Source organism: Aulonocara sp. 'chitande type north' Nkhata Bay, linkage group LG7 (assembly GCF_057382095.1).
Source record: "Aulonocara sp. 'chitande type north' Nkhata Bay isolate Kocher_YH1m ecotype deep benthic linkage group LG7, A_spYH_male_GT1.1, whole genome shotgun sequence".
NCBI classification, from domain to species: domain Eukaryota; kingdom Metazoa; phylum Chordata; class Actinopteri; order Cichliformes; family Cichlidae; genus Aulonocara; species Aulonocara sp. 'chitande type north' Nkhata Bay.
In genome coordinates, this window is record NC_141350.1 from 36,910,502 (window position 1) to 36,924,341 (window position 13,840).

Sequence of the window (13,840 nt, forward strand, 5' to 3'; positions counted from 1 at the left end):
CTGGCATCCCATGTGCCTTACTGTGAAAAACTCTTGAGCCATCCCGTCTTTCTTTATATTTTGCTTCCAAGGACTCAGACTTTCTTCTAACTTTGTAGTTGTCGTGAGCAAAAGCGCTCCAGGATTTCTGAAGGTCTTTTAAAGTTTATCTTTGAACATTGGCTGCTTTTTCATTCATTTTCAGTCCAGCCCTTGTACCTAACCATTTTCATAGGAATGTGTTTTTGTTTGTTAAGCCACTCAGTCACTGAATAATGAATGAATAAAATAAACATAAAGAGGTACCTAACACAAGGGGTGAAACAGTGTTGCGCCTACAAGCTAGCAAAAAAAAACCAATTTCAAATTTTGTCTTTGGTCTTTGCTATTAGCAACATGTTGCAAAAACACATCATTTGTTCCCACTTCTTTAGTTGAATTTCTGAAAAATACCAAAGATAATAGGTTTGATGTCATTTTTGCACCAATAAGGTGACTCCCCCAGAGCTATTCACTGAAAACCTGGCACATCTTAGCGCGCAATGTGGCCTTAAAAAAATTGAGGAACGTAGGCAAAAGATGAAGAGGATAAAAGATCAAGTATCTGCTGCAGTAAAGTCTGAAAGTTACCGCCTTAAGAAAACAAAATCCATCAAAGACACAGGACCTGAGAAATATATCTGCCCCTTCGATTGATCCAGTGTTCATCATCAGAAACGTTTTCAATGGAAGGACGGGTGTCAAGAAACTAATCTTTAAAAAGGGAAGCAGGAAAAAAAAGGCTGAAGTAAGCCAATTTCTTTACTGGAATAATAATAAAGAAAATCAGTGGCAACAGGTCTCTGTTTTTGCCTTATATACTTCACATGTTTCAACACATCACTGCACCTGTTTCCCATTTTACTAGCAAAATATGTAAGAAATGAGGGGTGGCTCAAGACTTTTGCAGAGCACTGTACAAGTGGGTCAAATGAAACACACGTTCAGGAAACTTCAAAATTTTCATCTTAAGACCATGAAAGCATCATCAAGTCATAACATACAAGGTAGAAAAGCACACTGAGTGGAATTTCAATTGCAAATTCATTAACTGTCGACATGCCGTGTTTTGTGAAAAAATTATGACCATCGTGTTTCTACCAGGAATTCTCTTTGATGTCTGCAGAATGCACAAAAGCACCAAGACCACAAACCGGGATCAATGCCAAACTTGAAAAGCATTATTGTGATTAGGCTCTGTTAGCAGTAGAAGTAATGGATCAATAGAAAAAGGAGAAACACATACTTTGTGTCTTTATGTTCTTCTTTCGCCATAAACCACCTTTACGATGCATCGGCTCTACACCTACTACCATGTGTTGAGGGCGTCTTAACTAAATGTTAGAAACTAGTTATATTCACAGACAAAACTCAATTTCAAACCTATCAATCACCGCTAAAGTTTATCCACTGGATACAAGAGAAATTTTGTACTGAGCAAACAATATAATTGCTCTGCTTCAGCTCCTCTTCATTTGGTTAAGCCACTAACTGTGTGTTCTCGGTTTTAAAGCACGTGAGCTTTGACCTTTTCCTTATCATAAATCACATACTACTGTTCTGCTGCCAGGATTTTGTTTAACCCAATTTGTCACCGAGGACACCACTTTCACCCTCGCTGCAGATTCACTCAGTGGTACTGGGAGCTCGGGATTAGTGGGCGGATCAAAGCATGCCATCCAAGTCTCTCTCTCTCTCGCCCTTGTAATCATTGAACCCAGTAGCTTCTGGAGGTGATAAGTTAAGGCCGCTGTTGGTTACCAGGCAAAGAGAGGGGGATGGATAGCGATGCCACTAGCATTTACTTTCATTGATTAATATGTAATTCTTTCTTCTGTTAAGTGTTTATTGTCTTAAATGGAAGACAAATAGCTTAAAATGTCCACCACAACGCGCAGAATCTTACATGACATTCTTGTTTTGTTCAACAGTTGCAAATGATCCCATTTGATAAGCGTGAAACAGAGACAAAAGTGGCATTTTTGCTCCGTTTGAAAAATACACACATACACATACACACTTGCAAATGAATTCCTTGTTGATCTGGCTAACCAAATTATCTTTTCCTGATTAATCAAGGACAAAGAAAGGAGTGTTTACTAGAAAACAGCACCCAACACAGACAGAGCAAAAAAAGCAGACAGACAGACAGTAGACCCACACACACATTCACACATTATTATGACAGAAAGAGGTCACAGAAGGTGTGCCAAGCATATCAGACAAATTTGCTGTCAGTGAGGAATCGCTTCCTAACACAGCTATTAAAGCCCGCAGGTATGACAATAAGAATAATCTAAATATGTCACAGTGCCAGTGCCAAGACTTCTTCACCATGTGCAGCGGAGGCTGTGTGGTATTTCAGTGCAGACATCAGGGTGAATAAAAGTCAATAGACATGTTTGCCACAGAGCACTTCTACTCCACCACCGTGGTCATGTAAACTTCCTGTGGCACCCGACACTTCCTCTTATTGGCTTTGGAAACATGAATGAGCTGAAGTGCAGAGGGAGCTTTACAGAAGCAGAGGCGTGCAATAGCTACAGTTCAAACCTCTAATCTCATTGCCATGAAATCTTGGGTTTCGTTTGAGTTTAATTACATACACACGGGGATACTTCTCTTTGAGTCTCTTCCAGTTTGCCATTTCCCTTCAACTTGAGACAGGTAAAAATTTAAAAGCAAATAGTGCAGCATCCTTTTAAAACTGCTACCACCAGACAAATGGTGTATACTAAATCATCAACCATGGAAGAGCATCACTCTAACGTTCCATAACGTTCCTTTTACTTTATTTAGTGTCCTCGATTTTCTCTTCCCTAAGAAGCTTATTATCTTTGCTCACTTCTGCACAGAGTTAGACTGTCTAGATAACACCCAATTAGCACCCTTGGAAGTGAATGTGAAGATGCTCTAGCTGCCAACTGTATGTCAATTTCATTGGGAGGGGGGGCTGATACTTGCATGAGCAGAAATAAAATACTGGGTAGATAAATGTTTAACCTTTTTAGGGGGAAAAAAAGAAATGAACGGAATTGGCTTTTAAGTGCTCCTGGAGCCACCAGCAGAACAGCTCATCATCAACCTTGAGGCCTATATCACCACATGGATCCAGGTGTGACACCTCCAGAATAAGGTGTTAGTGGGCATAATTGCATTATTTTCTCCACCTGGGAAAAACTAAATGAAGCTTGCATGTTTTAACACACAGAGCCCACCACAGTATGTGTTTAACTGCTGTATTATCACAGATACACTGATAGAATTTTTTTACTGCGCCAAGGAATGGGCTTGTTGTGACAGGAAGGAATCTCTGGATCAGCTGGGGAAATACAGGCAGAGAAATGTACAAAAAAAGCTTTCCAAACAATCAAGGAAAATCGTGGAACATCTCAGTGGGAAGTGGCTACCCAGGGAATCCCAGGGTGTGGATGTGTAGCAGCGTAGTGCATATAAAAGTTTGCCCGGGGGGCGTGTAAATCAAAGCCACCACTTGGTCGTTTAAAATGTATACCGAGGCGGACTCACCTGTGACATCTGGGGTCTGAAATTGATCTCCTTCAGGTCCACTGATCCTGGGGAGAGATTGTGCAACATCTGGCACAACAACACCCCATCACGCAGGGCCTGTGCCAAGTCGAAGACGGCCGACGAGGGCCACACAACCCGGTGGTTCGGGGGCAGGACCTTGCAGTCTATCAACCACCGTCCGCATTGTCTCCACTCCTCCATATCTTTCTCCGAAGTCTCTCCTCGCAAAATAACCTGGTTCTCGAACTGGCTCAGTGCGAGCAGAAAAGCGTTGTTTCACGGCGCACGAGCAGGCACTATGGTTGATTTCCCACCGGCTCCGGGTGTCTTGATTATTCACTATGTACGCAAATCAGGCAATTTCGCAACTTTGTATTATTCGCAGTAGGTCAGCTCACTATATCCCCATGTCCAGGCGCATGTCAGCTCCCCTTTCTCCTCAACGTGAAGGCTCGGAAATGACTAAAATAATAACAGGGATCCACTTCGGCAAACAGCGACGATGTAAGCAGAAAACGGAGACGAGCTACGTGAATTTTCTCCTCTTCATTCTTAAAAAGTTTCCTACTCAACACATATAATCCAAAGAGCGTAAAATGTTTACAACAGAGACAAACAAACCAGCTGGATACAGCAGTTTGTCATGTATCGACTTCACTAGTGTTTCACATTTCAGTGAACCAAACACCACGGGCTGCTGTGCAATGTGGGGAAAGCGGCTTTTCAAGTCTCTGTAGACGATGAATAAAAGCACGGAGTCACCCTTCGCATTTGCATTTATCGTTTCCTTAGTACTCTAAGCGTAAAAACAAGGACTTCCACTCAGTCCCAAAAGCGAAAGATAAAAAGAAAGGGATAACAGACCAGACTCTCTACAACCCTTGGTTCAATCTCTTTTCACAACTGTCTAAACGTCGCTCTCCAGCAGCGGAAACATGTCCAGTCTGGGAAACAAAAAAGGGGGACATCTGTGTTTACATGTATCCTGTAAATGCAACTTCGCCTCGCGCCTTTACGCACGCCCAAAAACAGCGCTATCAGTGTGTCCAGCTTAGGTTTTCTCTGATTTTTGCCTCCCTTCCGCTCACGTCCTTGCTCTCACGTCTCCCTCTCCGTGTTTCCCTCTCGGACAGAGATGTTTAGAGATCCCAGCTACCGATCGTAGCTGTTCAAATCTGAAAGGAGACCAGGCTTCAGGCTCGGTATTGGCCCAGGAGTTTGAACTTGCCCCTATGTGCTGATTAAGACACGTAAAGTTAAAAGTCGGGTAGTTTGCTTTAGCAGCTCCACTCTTAAAAGAATTTGGGTTTCAGGGAGTATTTTTAAACTAAGCGTTAAGATGCGCCCTCTGATGGGTGAAGCGCACACTGCAAGGGCCATTGGCATAAAGGGGATATATATATATATATATATATATATGTATATATGTATATATATATATATGTATATATGTATATATATATATATATATATATATATATATATATATATATATATATGTATATATATATATATATATATATATATATATATATATATATATATGATATATATATATATATATATGATATATATATATATATATATGATATATATATATATATGATAGATAGATAGATAGATAGACAATTCTTATGTTTGCAGAAGCTTTCCGTGTTATTCTGAATATGCCTGCTAGTTGTACTGTAAGTCGAGAGTCTTGAGCAGATCACTGGTAACCTAGAGGTTTGAATTTTCAGTTACTGTTCAGATGTTGACATCCTTCATTTCTGAACACTACATTTTTTTTATTAATTCTGATCCCTCACCAGAGTAAGAATGAAAAGCAACATGACTAATGCTATAACTTTTAATTTGTTCTAATCCAAATCTAGGCGATTTATGTTTGAGTCTTACAATCTGAACACTTTTATTCTTTATAACAGTAACACAGAGCCCACACAGAGGTGGACTCTTTCCAAAAACTCTTTGTGTCTCTGAAAAGACTTCTTACAAATATTCCATTAGTTTGTTACGCAGAGAGGAGCGGTGAGAGAAACATCAGACTTCACTCTATCTTAACTGAAGTAATTGTTTTATTGTCTCTTGCCAACATCATGCACATACAGACAACAACTTCCCAAAAAGGCCCCCAATCCATTTCCTGCTCCCTTTAAATACTCTAAAGACCACGCCTTCTCAATACAGACTGGCCTATAAAAGAGCTGCAATTGAGGCAAGCCTCCTCTTTACTGGGAAAACAAGATGGCCACCACAGAGGTAATCTGCAAAACACTTTGTTACATGAATGCTTCCGAACATAGTTAAAGTGTTACAGTTGGAGTAAAAGTAACATGAAAATAATGAGTACATTTAATTTTCACCTAAACAAAATGTATTGTCACTAAATGTCTCACACAAAAGTCCTTTTGGAGCTTATTTTCATGTTGTTGGGCCGATTATTCAATGCAGTCCTTCCACACAAGTACACAATAATAATACATCCATCTGGGTTTGGGTCAGGGTAGAACGAGTTTATGCAGAGAAGCCCACACCTCCCTCTCTCTGGCCACCTTCCTGAGTTCATACTGGAGGAACATAGTAGGGTTCTCAAGCCAGCTGAGAGATATGGGTCTGCCATGGAGCCTTCTCCTGGTAGGACATGCCCAAAACACCTCACCCAGGAGACATCCTAGCGGTTCCCATATGGTTTCAGCATCTTGGTCAATTGCCGGAACCACATCAACTGTTTCCTTTATTGTCAGGAGCAATTTGGGAGGGTCTTCTAAGACAGAGTAGTCTAGGGTGAGGGGGCAGACTAAGAGTGATCCAGAAAACTGTTTTTACAAGAAGAAAACAAAGGGACATGACTACCCTGCCTGGGAAAGGGTTACACTTTAAGGGAACTAGGCATAAAAATGTATATTTATGTCCATAGTAGTGGGGTCTCTCACTCTCTTGCTTAGTTCCTGTGGCTGGTGGTATTGGCTACATTTTTAGACTGTGAATAGCGATGCATGAACAAAAGCAGTACCAAAGCAGGCTTTTGTGGTGGAGCCATTTTTATAGACAATTAGGTCAGAGGTTTTCAGACAGCATTTACCCACTTCTCAAGCCAAAAGCACTTAATGCCTTTACATGTTTAAGTAGCAATTAAATCTACAAGTTGTTTTATAGTGAAATAAAGATAAACAAAGACGCAAGCTCTTTTGCTTCCCCACGCCTCCACAGAATCTAAACAGTAACTGAGAGGGGTTAGAGGTCAAAGAGGAAATAATATGTAAACTTTTGGTAAGGAAGTTTGCACTCACTCTAGGGAGCTAATAGAATAGAATAAACCTTTATTATCCCACGGATGAGAAATTTTGGTGTTAAATTGTGTAAAATTTGGTATAAAATTAAGTTGTTATCACACCTTGATTTGGGAACTAATAACTAACTAAATGGTAAATGGATTGTATGTGGTTTAATGCTCCTCTAGTTATAGCAGACATTGAAAGCACCTACGCTACAAGCCACCGTCATCCTTCCAGAAAGTCCTGTTTTATTGCATGCATACAGTGTCATTCAGCTTGACACACATTGGAGACATTTTTTAGTGTTCACTGCCTAAGAACACTTCATCATGAAAAGCGGATGAGCTCGGGTTATGTACTTTAGTAAATTAATGTAATTAAGGGAAAAATGTATTTGCTGGATTATTGTCAGTATCCACTAGAGGTGGGAATCACACATTACCTCACAATAGCACACTGATGATATTCTGATGCAGTAATTCTGTGGTATTTGACACTTTGCAAGACAGAAACTCAGTGTCTGTGTAACTGAAGAAGAAAACATACTCCTAAAAAAGCAAGAGACTGTAATTATCTCTAATTTGCTGCACAAGAGTGTTAGTGTGTGCATATTAACATTATTCTTCAATTTAAATAATATGTCAGTTGGCTAATATGATCTTCTTATGTTATGAAGTTATGAAGTAGTTTCTGAGTAAATGTCAGGAGAAACCATTAAAAACGTCTGTTTGGTTTATTAAAAATGCTGATTTTTGGTGACTGTGTGTCTATGATCAAAAGAAGAATCAATTTCATACAATGCAGTTTTGCTATTTTTTTTTTTTTATTATTCCATTAGCCAGTCTACAGTCATCCTCAAACAACATCTAGCAGTTTGTAAAAGGGCAACTTCTGATTCTACAAAACAAAAACGGCGGATTAGTTTAAAGTTAAACAATTTCTTTATAAAAACCCACACACCTACCACTACAAACCACATTTACCATGATTGCAAATGCTCAAGGCTGAAAAATGCAGTTGGCTTGTCATAACTTGTTCAGTAATGGGTTACCTGTTGTTTCTGGGAATGCAATAAAATGTGTTTTAAAAGGAGTTCACAGTACTTCGAAACGACCAGATTCTGAACATTGTATTTAAAATCCAGCACAGATGTAAACAAAGACAGCAAATTAAATTTTGAGTACTCCAGTTTCAGGATCCTGGTAGCATGCATGTTGGCTAACCGTTCCATAACTTTCCACAGTCGACAGACAAAAACTGATTTGCTGGTGGATATGGCTTTCCTCAGTTTTACAAAGACTGATGGCCTCACCTCCATAAAATGAGACGACATGCTTGCTACTAACCAATCTCATCGGTTCTGTTTCCAGACACAGTGGGCAGCTTTTCTCACCAACAGGAAAGAAAGACAGCAGTTTGTGTGCATAGTAAACATTTAACCTGGCAAAGAGACAGATGTTCCCCCCTCAAGAACTGATGGAGTCAAAGCAAATGCAAAATATGGTCATGCATGTTTAAGTTAGCAATTCAGTCATGTACTATCACGTCAATATATTTTATTGTTTCACAGAAATAAAAAAACCAACAACAATGTTTTGGCTATGATTTGTCATTTGATATATATTTTGGGTTTGATTTTGCTCCTTTCTTTAATTGGGCAGCTACCTTTCTCATTTCCATATCCTCCCACTCTACCGGAATGTTCCCCAATGTCATCTTCTGTTAATAAAATAATCACAGTTGGTCAATTAATCTCTTAATTGTCACCAACCTCAATATGCCACCTGTTTCTTGTTAAACCCCCTTTGTCATGTCTCATTACTTTATCAGCTCAGTCATCATTGCATCTTCCCACCTCCACATTCCCACAGGGACATAGCACATTTAGCCAGTTTGTCTCTGGGCATATATGAGAGAAGTAGAGCAAAACCTGATTTCCGGTGCTTCTTTTGAAATTGAAAGATTTTAAAGATTGCACAGCTGCTGGCCCATATGATCTTAAATCACCCATATAGAAACCGGGGATGGCTTTGGTTTTCAGAAGGCTTGAGATGACTTCTTTTTTCTTTTTTTCTTTTTTTTTTTATATAGCAAATTCTGTGCAAGTGAGCAGTTTAAGGCACTGGAAATGTACCACCAGAACAAATTATGTTTTTCCTGTTTGTTTAAGAATTTGGAGAAGGTAGTGAATTCTCATAGTATTCTCCCACTGTACTATCCATGGTGCCCTGAAAGCAGTAAAGGCTGACATGGACAGAATTTATACTAACAAAGAGCAGCTAAACAGAATTTTTCACAGAAACCCACCATCTCACACACTTCTTGTCATCTAGCTCCCTGTCACTGATGAGTAAGGACTTTATAAGCTTCACCTTTCTTCCATCTGCAGCCATGTTTACCTCATAAAGTGACACAAGGGCTTTGACTGTTCACAGATTAATGGAGATATCAAACATTCCCATGGTAGCTGCAGCTCCATAGACTGTATCAAAAAACATGGACATATCCACAGAGCCATCACTTATTGGTTAATGAAGTCTAGGAATAGAAAAAATATAAACATTTGTCACTTAAGTACAGGTATTTGTGTGAAAAATAATCTGGCAGTACTGATTCAACTTCTTTACTCTTAAGTAAAAGTGAAAAAGTAGAGGCTCTGAAATGTAGTGAGAGAATAAAAATGTGCAAACCTAACTGAACCTTGAAGTGAGGTTTAGCATGTGGAGGACCCTACGATCGGGTGTAGCAGTGTAGTGTGTGGAAAAGAATTAATTAGACATAAGTTATAATAATTTCTCCTGTGTAATCCAGTAGACTTTTCTTTCTGTTCAGGCTATGCTGGTACTGCTCTGAGATTTACTGCTCATCGTGCATTCAGACAGCTGAATTTAACAAAATTATAACCCCTACACTGTATAAAGCTAGTGTATCCATAGAATTCAGTGAGTAAATCACCAGTTTAAAATTGGTAATTTATAACTGTTACCCCGTTACGTTGACCATGAACACCACAGCTGCTCTGAAACAGCAACCATAGATCATTACTGCAAACTTTACCAAAGTCCTGAAAATGAGCCATTGTTGCCCGCACTAAACTGCCTTGTACTGTATTTCATTACAATCTTTGAATAACAAAATGTTTGTATATATTTGTTTTGCAAGATGTTCCATGACATGAAAATATATAACTGTCGTCAAAGGTTTTGATACTCATCATAAGCATGAATGTCATGGTAATTTTTGCTTTTACTAATTTCTTTGAACTGTTATTTTTCTAAAACAGAATAGTTGCACAGCATATATCTTTTATGAAAAAAACTGAGTGTATAAGTTTAAATGTATGTTGGACTTCAAAAGTATACATACAGGCTCAGCAAGCTGCACCTTAGCCAGATGGTTTTGGTTACCATGAACAAGTTTGTGGCATAACTGTGGCTGGACATTTGACCACTCATCTTGGCTGAATTGGTAAAGTTAATTTAAATTTTCAGGGGGTTGAGGTCAGGCCTTTAGGAAGGACATGCCAGAAGTTTAGTGTTATCCTGCTTCATCCATTACAAAACCAGTTCTGATGTGTGTTTGGAATTGTTGTCTTATTGTTGCTTTAATTAAAGTTGAAAAAGGTATTCTTCTTTCATTATTCCATTCACTTGCTGTATTGTACCATTACCAACGGCATTAAAACAGCACCAAAGGAGGACGCTATCACCACCATGCTTGACAGCTGTTACATTGTTCTTAGATTTGAAAGCTTCACCTCTTGACACTGTGGCCAAATAGCTCAATCTTTGTCTTGTCTGATCATAAAAATGTTATCCAGAAGGCATTTAGTTGGTCTATGTGGGCAGCTGCAAATTTCAATCAAGCTTTAAGGTGTTGATTTAAGAATAAGGGCTTCTTTCTTGGTCACCATCTTCTTAGTCTATAGCACTGTAGAACTTGCTTGACTCTGGACACTGTTGCTGGTGTTCCAGTAGTTTCCAGTTCATCACATCGCACTTTTACGATCCCTGATTTGTTACTGAAGATCCTAACCAATTTCCTCTCATCTGAGTGTTACAGTTTGGGACTTCTTCCAGATTTTGGCAAAGTGGTAATACAAACTGTTTACCCAGTTCCTGTTTTTTTTTTGTTTTTTTTTAAAGTAATTAAAGATGTAGTGCTGTACAGCTATTCCGCCCTGGATAAAGAACAGTTAAGAATCCGTTAAAAATCCCAAATTACAATGACATTCATGCCCATGATGAGTGTAAGTAAGCTTCTGACCACAACTGTGAACTTCAGGAAGACATCATGTATAGATCAAATATCTTTTTGCTAGATCAAATGAGTGGAACGGCTCTTTTGCAACAGGATATATGAGCTCAAGGCACACATTCTTCTACATCTTCTATATACAGTGTATGTGCAGACCGCATTTCTAATAAAATAATGCATCACAAGTTTTGCCATCCCCATGGGAACAGCTATCCTGCTTGAGACATCAGTGTTTGATTAATAGTGAATTAATTGAACATCTTTCACAACTACATAGAGAAACATCTCCTTCTGGTTGCAGACTTTGCACTGATATGGAAAGGCAGGCAAGATGGACTATGTGGAGGATAAGCCTCAGTAGTACTGTGCCTTTTTGGAGCGAGAAAAGGCTCTGTAAAGATGCTCTTTCTAAAGAGCAAATATATGTACTCAGTGGACATTTGGAGATTTCATACTTTGTGGTTTTCTGATCTTAAAAGCACTTTCTTTGATGTACTTCCTATCTGCAAGAAGCATCAGCAGAAAAAAATATAAGACTGAGTGTTAATGTGAAACACTTTGCTTCAAACGATACCATTATATCAGATCTGCATTTAGTAGTTTGCCCCCCATCTTACTTGGCCCAGACAAAGCTTTGTAATCTTGTATGCAACACAGTCCATATAAAAATATATGAGCAACAAAACTGGACACTGAAAATATCCTTTGTAAAATTAATTCTGTGATGCACAAATGGTCTTTGAGTTTGGCCTTTGGGTTCTGAGCCATGAGATCACTTAACCTTTAAGGACTGTTTGAACAGTTCCATCAGCCTAAAATATGGCCTATAAATCTTTAAGCAGGGCATTTTTTATGTGGAGGATAGTGTTGCTATGCTCTCTCAAATTCCTGAGAGAGAGAAAAAAAGCAAGACAAATGGAGTCCTGGGATTGATTCTGAGAAGAAGAAAAAATGACTTAATTTTGGAGGATTTTTTCAGTTTTACTTCTTAAAGTTCACTTATGGCAATATGTGATCTTTTACAGAGATAGAAGAAAAGAACATATCTAAAATCCCATCCAGACAGATAAATAAAGGTCAGCACATTTCAGTGAAACCTAATGGAACATCCAGTTATGGCTTTTTCTTTTTTTGTGTGGTGTTCCCCATGCATTTCACAACATAACATTTAAGAAAAGCACATGCAGGATATAAAAAAAATCATAAAGTGGATGCACGTGCTAGCTAAAGTTGCAGTAATCTAAAAATGCCACAAACAAGCTTGATGTCTGTGTAATAACAGAACAGGCCTTCTCCTTGCACAGGTGCTACTGGAGTACCTTCGAGTAAGGCACGTGAACCTTAGCACCATCATGCTTATCATGATAGAAAGGACAACGATATAGTGCAAGATAATACATGGCGTGTGAGTTTAATGCAGTGCAATACTGCAAAAATATCATGCTCGGCAAAATATTTTGCTGGGTAAGTAATGGTTTTGAATAGATTAACTAGAAGCATAAAGTTTGTTACAAATTGAAGATATATTACAAAAAAGAGGCTCACAGTATAAGAACATCATCTGCTAATTTGCAATTATGGTATATGTCACATTAGCATAAATCGTTTACCAAACAAAAGTGGATGCATATGAAGCTCAATCTGTAAAGTTCATTCAAACTGACATTGACATGAAACCACAATCATTCACTTGTATTAATTTCTACTGGGTTTTCTACAAGGTGATAAAAAGAAGAAGGGTAGGGAAAGAAAAAAAGAAAACAAGACAACCATTAATCAAACGAACTGTGCGATGTGTTTGTAGAGATGCACGTGTGTGGTCTTCTTAACACTATATTCATGCACTGAGTGATGGCCAGAAGTGGCAGAAATGACTAGTTGTCACTGGAGCTGTGGCATTGATCAATCATGCCCTGAGGTTGCAGAGGGTTGCTGCATGTGGCATGACAGGAATGCAGGTCACAAAGATCACGTCACCCAGCAACATGCACACTGCAAAGACAGCAGGCTGGTGTGGCAGAGAGAGAGGAAAAAAAGAAAAGGGTAAATGATGAATGGCCTCACAAACCTCTCCAGCACTACACAACTGAAGAACGTGACTTTTTTTTTTTTTTTTTTTTTTTTTACAAAAAGGGATCTGCATTCTTTTAAATAATTTTTAGTGGTTTTCTGATTTTTACAAATCAGATAAACGTTCTTGTATGAAATGGCAAACTGTACTGACGAATGATGAAAAAATGCATAGGAAACAGACGAACACTGTAAAATCAAAAGCAAGAAAAAAAAAAGAATAAAGATTAAGATGGCACATGATGGCCATCTACTGGTGAGTTCAATAACTGAGCCACAGGTATACTTTGCACATTTTTTTTTCTGCCAGAAAGCTTTTCTTTGCTCCCACAGACATCTCACACAAACCTTCCCAACTCCATATATGCTGTCATTCTGATGTATGTTGAAAGTTGCACTGAGATTTGATGAGTGTAATCTGGTGCAAGCACCAGCTGTTCAAAGCGGGCAGCACTGGGCTTGTGCCAGTTTTGCAAAGCAGCTGGACGGTCAGATGGAAGTAGAGCTAATGTTTTAGGCAGCTTTCTTTCGCTGTTAGCTGTTTCCTGACAATGTTATAAGCATTTCCCATCCACTCTGAAGGGTTTTTTTTAAGCTTTGTAAGATTTTTTTTTTTTTTGTGGGAAAAAAAACCCTCAAGAACCCAGGAGACAGAAAAAAAGCCAAGATGCAAAGCTCAAGCAAAACAC

The 13,840-nt window shown here is 38.8% G+C and overlaps 1 protein-coding gene across 12 annotated transcripts in view; it reads right to left on the reverse strand.

Moving 5' to 3' along the window:
• The window catches only part of vav2 (vav guanine nucleotide exchange factor 2), a 194,088-nt gene extending 189,293 nt beyond the window's left edge, over positions 1-4,795 (reverse strand). For 6 of the 12 annotated variants that reach the window (XM_086300244.1, XM_086300250.1, XM_086300246.1 and 3 more), the window contains exon 1: positions 3,547-4,794. In XM_086300244.1, the coding sequence (XP_086156370.1) occupies positions 3,547-3,750 (204 nt within the window). In that variant the 5' untranslated portion in view covers positions 3,751-4,794. Of the gene's footprint in view, positions 1-3,546 lie in introns of all 12 variants that reach the window. The other 6 variants (XM_086300252.1, XM_086300248.1, XM_086300249.1 and 3 more) reach the window with 3 other exon arrangements.
• Between the last annotated feature and the right edge of the window lie 9,045 nt (positions 4,796-13,840).